At 38.4% G+C, this 7,435-nt stretch overlaps 1 protein-coding gene across 3 annotated transcripts in view; it reads right to left on the bottom strand.

The window, feature by feature from the left end:
- Positions 1 to 581: 581 nt before the first annotated feature.
- Positions 582 to 7,435, bottom strand: part of baiap2l1a (BAR/IMD domain containing adaptor protein 2 like 1a) — a 24,522-nt gene continuing 17,668 nt past the window's right edge. For 2 of the 3 annotated variants that reach the window (XM_038736369.1, XM_038736371.1), the window contains 4 exons: positions 5,967 to 6,026; positions 5,725 to 5,875; positions 2,296 to 2,336; positions 582 to 2,186 (listed from right to left, as the gene is read on the bottom strand). In XM_038736369.1, the coding sequence (XP_038592297.1) occupies positions 2,114 to 2,186; positions 2,296 to 2,336; positions 5,725 to 5,875; positions 5,967 to 6,026 (325 nt within the window). In that variant the 3' untranslated portion in view covers positions 582 to 2,113. The remainder of the gene's footprint in view (positions 2,187 to 2,295; positions 2,337 to 5,724; positions 5,876 to 5,966; positions 6,027 to 7,435) is intronic. The other variant, XM_038736370.1, reaches the window with a different exon arrangement.

The raw sequence follows: 7,435 nt of genomic DNA, 5'->3' as shown, positions 1-7,435 counted from the left end.
CTTCTGTGTCGGTGCACCATCACCCTGGAACAAGCTTCCTCTTGCCATCTGCTCTGCCTCCTCTATAATAACCTTTAAAACACCACTTCACTGAGGCCTATGGGCTTTAATCTCCCCTGGCTTCACACCTCTCACCTCTTAGCTCCCCCCTTTTTTTGTTTGTTTGTTTGTTAAGCATCCTTGGGTTTGTGAAAGGCACTATATAAATCAAAGTTATTATTATTATTATTACAAGCTACATTTTTTCTCAATAACTATCCATGTCAATATTAATTAATTAACTAATATTATTTCTTAAGTTAAATTCAATAAATATAATTTAACTTCATTTCATACAAGGTAGGTTGAGCAGGAAATCATTTTTGTTAGTATGTGGGTTTTCCCCTCAGAAACTGTGTTTTTTTGGTTCAAATTTGCAATATCAACAGGATGTTTTCTGTCATCTTAAGCCGACAATTCCCTGCTCCCAGGAGGTAAAAAGCTCCACCTTATTATTTTTCTCTGCTAATCTGCCAAAACACTGTTTTTTAACCGAATTCAAGGACATAGAACTTAGTACGGAAGGAAACACAAAACGCAACTCAACATTAATTATGCAGACTTTTACTTTACTTTGTTTTATTGAGGAAAAACATTGGTCAACAGTGGCAAGGTACTATGAAGAAAGCATGAGGCAATAAGTAGGTCAATATGATGGGTTCACTTTTACGCTTAACATCAGTGGTTCTGTGAGGATCAATAACCTGGACTATGAAACATTTCCTCATTTACATGTACATTCTGTGAAGCAAGTACAAGGCAAAAAGTAATTTTCCTTACAAAACAGGTAGTATCTTTCCCATTTTATTCACACAATGCAAATGTCTACTAGTAAGGTACATTATTATGATGCATAAACTGTGCATTGGACACAGAATCTACAATAAACAGTGAAACCATCAGAGTGAAAAATATTCCCTTCATCAAAAGGTCATTTTGCCCATTTAAAATACATATCAGCAGTCAAATTAAAATCAGTATTGGATCATGAGAGCAGTGGCTATCATATTCAAAGGGACACCTTCACATAATGGACTTCTCTATACATATTTCATTTAAATATCTCATAGAAACTTACTGTATATAAATAGCCTTCTCATTTTAAACAGTGACATACTGTTTTGCCGTCACTCAAATGACAAACCCTTTTCCCAACTCGTCACTCTCCCTTCATTCTCACAACCGTTGTATATCACAATGCCTCTTTAAAAAAAGACAGACAAAAATAATTAATAAAAAAAGAAATAACAATCTATTTTTGGCAAGTCAGGAAGACAGCCCTGGTGCTGGTCTATCATTTAAATCTGGATCTCTTCATTCTGTATTCAAACACTGAAGTGACTGCAGCACAAAAAGGCCTGAAAAGACCTTATGACACTGTCCCCCTCTTGTTTGTTTGTCGACAAAACACTTGGATTGTGGCAGAAATATGTTTGAAGAATGTTTAAAGTTATAATCCTTTAGCTTTCCATGAAATCAAACCCCGTTTTTACTACTAGAGTAATTTATTTTGTAGTTTTTATTGGTAGTGGCGGAGTCCGCCATTGCACGATGGATTCAGAGGAAACAATGTATGCAAGTAATCCAGTGCAATTTTGTGCACACACTGTCTTCAGGGCTGTATTAGCGTAATACAAATGCAAAGCAAACATTTCCTGCTGTCATTGTTGCTGAAACATGGGGCGGCTTTTATTGTGAAGCAGCCACAGGAAATGCATGCAAATGTATTTGTCAATTTGACACAACATTCAGAGACTAGACAAAGTCACAATTTGGGGTGACTTTTTACTTTAACACTTACTTTACTACAAAATGTTTTTAGAATTCCTGCTTCTCCTCGTGTTGATTATGAAATGTTTCCCTGTTGTGGCTAATGTAAAACACACACTGGCACTGTAAAACACACTTGTGCCGAGAAACAATGGATCGCTTTAATAGAGCAGACTGGTACTGAGAGACTAGCATGCAGGCTGGTGAGATGTCAGGTTGGGGTGATATTCACTGTGTCACAGGGGCCCCATGTTGCACGAGTCCCCTGAAGGCATGACAGCGATGAAAATCCTCCTCTTCTGTGTTAGATGACTGGCGCTGATCTGTCATTCGTAACAGTTGGTCTCAGCTTAACTGTGGCGAACGGATTCCCTCCTCTGCAGGAAGCAAATGGGAAAAAAATCATAAAGCTCATATAACATCATCAAACAATCTTTAATTACTCACAAAAATCTGAGTTTTTGTTAGTTGTGGTAAGTCACTCACCCTAGAAAGGGAGCCTTTGCAGTCCCATTGACTAAAGACTCCTGTTGTCAAAAAACACAGAGGAAAAAACACGCATAAAGATCCAGGGACAAAGAGAAATAACAAACATTCAACAACACACCACCAGAGAGACCACAAATCCACATCCTCCCTCCAGCTGTGAGGAAAGTCAGTGTTGCCCGACCGGTTTGATAAGATTTCTCATGTACGGCTGTCCCTCCCTCTTGTTCCTTATCGGCTCAGATTTGACACATACATGAGCTACAACCTCAGACCTCACAAAGTCTGGAATCTAGACAATCTAGAAAGGCTGGCGAGTGACACACTCCCCTTTTTCTCTTATGGCCTCCATAGAGCCAAGTGTGCGTGGTGATGATAAAGCTGAGGAACATAAACACCAGAGCTATGTTCCCTGAGGGCTGCTGTAAAAGCAAACAAATGAAAACTGCAGGTCAGCTGCAACTCTCAGTTCTTTTAAATGAACGATGATTTTTCTTTTTGCCGCTGACTTTTATTAAATCAAATTTGATTGAATTTACACTGCACTGTAACTTTTACTCTCCTATTTTCAATTTAACTCTCTTGTAATTAAATGTCTTTTTATGTTGCCTTATGCTGCTTTTATGTAAAACACTTGAATTGCCTTGCTGTTGAAATGTGCAATACAAACAAACTTCCCTTGCCTTACAGTAGCAAATGATCTGCAAATAAAAAGCTGTAAAGAAAGCAGTTAAATATGTCAGAGGAACGCATGAGTTTGTAGTTTTACGTTATTTTCATTCCAGGGCAGATAAGAACATGTGTTTCAACTGAGAGTTATCATCAATTTATTGAGCGTGCAGACAAGAGCTGATAAAGAGATAACTTGATATTGTAGTTTATTCTATTTTTCAGATGCAAATCTTTATAATTGACCTCTGTCTTCAAGCCTATATGAATGGCTGTCATCGCATTCATTCACTAACTGCAGAAAAACATGCATTTCCCTGCTCTTCCATTAGAGAGCAGACAATATCCAGAAGTCACCGAACATCCAGCCACAGAGACATTTACTCCCTGATATCAGCCTTTCAACAAGTAGCTTCGCCTAGATCGTGTACTGCCCTCAACAATCCCTGATGTTTAATCATAAACATAACATTTCAGCATGAGAATGTTGATTTTCTGTCTCTAAAGAGCTCAAAACATTACTGAGAAATGTGTAAATGTAATGCAGAGACATTAAAAGAGAAAGTCTTTCTTCAAACCACTCTAAACACTTACATCAAGATTAGTGCTGTTTTCACAGCAAACAATCATAATTACATTTTTTTAACTGAATTAAAAAACAATAAATACAGTTGAACAGTGTTGACAGCAAGTCACATAATTACATAACTTGAGCCAATCACTGAAACTGAAAAACTAAATTTAGCGTCTCCAGTGCAGGAGATTTGAATGCCTAAAAGGCTCAACTCAGGGAACAAGTTCCCAGAGCAATGGTGACATGGTTTACCTTCTCCCCACAGTCACATTAACAATCCTAAAGAGCACAGTCAGCCTTCCAGCCTCTGAAAAAAATCGTCAAGGACTTTTTGTAAGTCGTATTAAGTTTTTTTGTCCCAGCTGGGCAAGGTTTTTAAAAGAATAATACAATATGTTATAAGAATATGATGATGAGTAAAGCACTGGGATTCCTCCTGTTGGGAAGGTATATCCCTCACTGTGGTTTATTACATGATAAAACCCTGAGGCAGCAGATACAAAGGACTCTGAGTACAGACCATAAGTACAGACAGAACAGTGAGGAAGGTGATGATAAGGGACAAAGAAGTGTGCCTGGGCTTGTCTGCTCGCTGGACAACTTTTAGGTCATTATCAATCAGCTGACACATTGCAGGCACAAAACAAAACTGTGTCCCTCCTGTCCTTTGTGTCTCCCTCTGTAACTCTCATTTCCCTCCAATCTCTCCAAACCTGGAAAACCTGGCTGGGAGCACTGTTAAGATGTTTTAAAAAAAAATGTTTTGAGCCAGCCAATCTCTGGTCGCTTTTCCTCTTTGTCTTGATACATTACTTAATTCTGCATCAGTTGCAAAATTACAAAGAGGCTCCAGTAAAATGCAAACATAACATCTTTAAGGCGTACACATCCTTTTGGGAAATAATTGTCTGGATAAATATAGTATATTTACTCAACTGTTTAGAGGAATTGAGGTGTGTTTCTGGCTGTGTACGTTTTAAGGGCGTGGAGGCGATGACTATGCAGCAAGGAGATGCTGATAAGACATTATTAATCAGGCTAAATGTATGATATGCGCAATGGCATTTTGTGGTTTGGCCATGGAGTCACTGATGACTCAAGCAAGGCGATACAGATATCCTATCAGGAACATTTAGACCTTCCTGCACTCGTTGATTTAGACATTTAAACATGGCATGGCTATCTAGCACAACCACAGTCGCAACCAGAGCATAAGTGCATGGCCTAAGGCACATGGCTGTTAAAAGAAAGGAGAGTTTCTGCCTAGTTGGATTTAAACTGGTCAGACAACTTATTCCTGAGGTAAAGAGCTACCTTCAAAATCTTTCATAATGACACAATGCATCTTTAATGGTTACTTTACCCATTTTCTTCATAGTATTAGCATACATTTGTATTAGCTAGTAGTAGTAGTATAAAGGTTTTTCACAGTTATATAAAGATTTGTCACAAAACACAAGACATATTCTCAGCTTGTAAGTTGATATGGCCAACTTGCTAGCAAAAGGTTGCCTATTTACATTTCCAGCAGAAGTAAAGCAACATTAACATTCATTTGGAGTAATATTCTAGCAACCTGCTGAATGTAATTCCAATATTTCACTCTTCTTTTAGCGCTGTTTTTGGTTTCCAACAACTCCTGAAAGAATTATCTGGTTAATTAGCTACTAAATGCTGGAATAAGTTTGCTAGCTTATTGCTAAGTCCGTCTTTCATTTAGTGCTACCTTTGGTGCTTCGTTTGGGGGTGCTTCTGTAGTGTTCGGCTTGTTTATTGTTTGTTCTTATAATATAATGGGAGACCATTCTGTTTTCAAAATAACTTACTTGATAACGCAGGTTTGTAAATAACCAGCATGTTTGTTTAATTTTTTAGTACAGTACTTAAAAAATAGCATCCTCATTTTAAAGTTGTAAGATGTTTAATGATGGATTAAAGGAGTAAATAATGTCAAGTTAGCCACATCAATAGAACAGCTCTTTATAGCCACAACCACCAACAGGGAAGCATCTCATGCAGAATGATAAAAAAAAGCATGTCAGCATGTTACTGGACAAAACCCCCAACATTAAATCTATGTTAAGAAGTTTTAGGTTTTTTATCAAATTGAAAAAAAAAAGATCCTGTACTGATTAATAAATGCAATAGACGACACATGGTATGCTTAGTCAGGAGCTGATACTGACCCTGATATTTGGCGAAGGCATTGAGGGGATCTGTGGGCTTGTGGGGGTGTAGTCGCTGTAGTCTGGTGGCGGCAGCAACACCGGCTCCTCCTCCTCTTGCTCTGGCAGACTGGCCACACTCAGACGACGCACCGGTGTGCCCAGATTGCTGCTAAGGCATTTGAAATAAAGGTTCAGCTATTGAACGTCAGCTGCAAAACAAATCATTGATTCACTTCTCATATGTTGTAATGTTGTTTTACCTATTTGATATAATTGGCTCAGTGTAAGGTCTGCAGTAAGATGAGGGAAACCAGCCCCGCCTAATAAAAGAGACAAACATACCAATATATCAGAAATGTCATAACAACAGGCATACTACATTTTCATTTATGAATTATTTGGATACCTATTAGTTGTTCATCTTCCTGGGGTTCATGTATAGATACACTATTAGCTACAATTAAACATTACATTGCTTACCCAGAGTTAGAAGAGACCATTGATACCACTCTCACGTCTGCACACTAATTATGAAGCTGCTGTCAGCCTAGGTGGGTTGCATGCTAATATAACAATCTGTCTAAAAATCAATGCCACTTATATATGTTCAGCTGGTGGAATTAATTTCATAGTTAGTCATGTAAAAGATTCAGAGCAGGAAAATCAACACTGACTTTCGCCATTCTGTGTGCATACAAGAAAATGCAAGCAGATGTGTGTTTGGAGGGCTTGTGACTTAAAGTACACAGACTATAGACACACACAGAAATCAGACGCACATTTCAGAGATAGAATATATGACAGACAGACAGATTTTGTTCACTAAGACTCAGACGTTGTCTCCAAGTCACGCCGAGAGAAAAATATGGCTTATCAGACCAGTGCACTGGATTTGTTGCTAAGAAACAGAATGTAATGTTATTTATCCCAACATGTCTTCTTCTTGACAAACCACCACTGACTACATTAAAACCACTTTAGGCCTCTTAATGACACACACACACACACACACACACACACACACACACACACACACACACACACACGGGGCAGATAAGGCTTGCGTCAATTTGTTACAAAGTGGGAATGAAAAAATAGTCGTCAGGAGGTCTGTAAACGCTCCGTACTTGCTTTCGCCTGCATTATGAGTCCTAATTGATCCAGCAAGGAGCTGAAGATGACTGTAATTACACAGGCAAATCAGAGGCTACTTTATGGATTTATGCCGCTGTAGCAACATATACAAATATAACTTGTCATACATAAACAATTTCCAATCTCATTATTTGAGCAAACAAGACACACAAAGCTAACAGGTGCTATGTGTGTTTGCATACGAGAATATTAAGCAGGGAAAAATAAGCTTGTGGGCATTTTTCCCCCCTCTGCAGTCTGGAGGTGACATGGAGTCACAGCTGCTGCACAAAAGTGTGATTTCACCTCCGCTGCTTTTTTTAGTTGACATATTCATTTCATTCACTCATCATCACGTGTGTGAAGAAAAATTAAACGTGTTTATTGTTGAGTTAAATATAAAAGACCAGAGATGTCACTTGTGTGTGTGCGTGCACCTGAATTTTTTCATGTGCGTATGGTGTTGAAATTGAGAGAGAGAGAGAGAGAGCTTTATGACTGTCACGCTGAACATACCTGACATACTCGGTGTTCAACTGAGTTATGTGAAAAACACCTGTGTGTCAGTGCTGCTGCGTATATATCGGAATAAAAG

Source organism: Micropterus salmoides, unplaced genomic scaffold, assembly GCF_014851395.1.
Source record: "Micropterus salmoides isolate LMB-PRFRI ecotype aquatic unplaced genomic scaffold, ASM1485139v1 Ms_hic_scaffold_21, whole genome shotgun sequence".
Classification (NCBI taxonomy): Eukaryota; Metazoa; Chordata; class Actinopteri; order Centrarchiformes; family Centrarchidae; genus Micropterus; species Micropterus salmoides.
The sequence above is the reverse complement of the archived record's forward strand: the minus strand, read 5'-3'. Positions and strand labels throughout refer to the sequence as shown.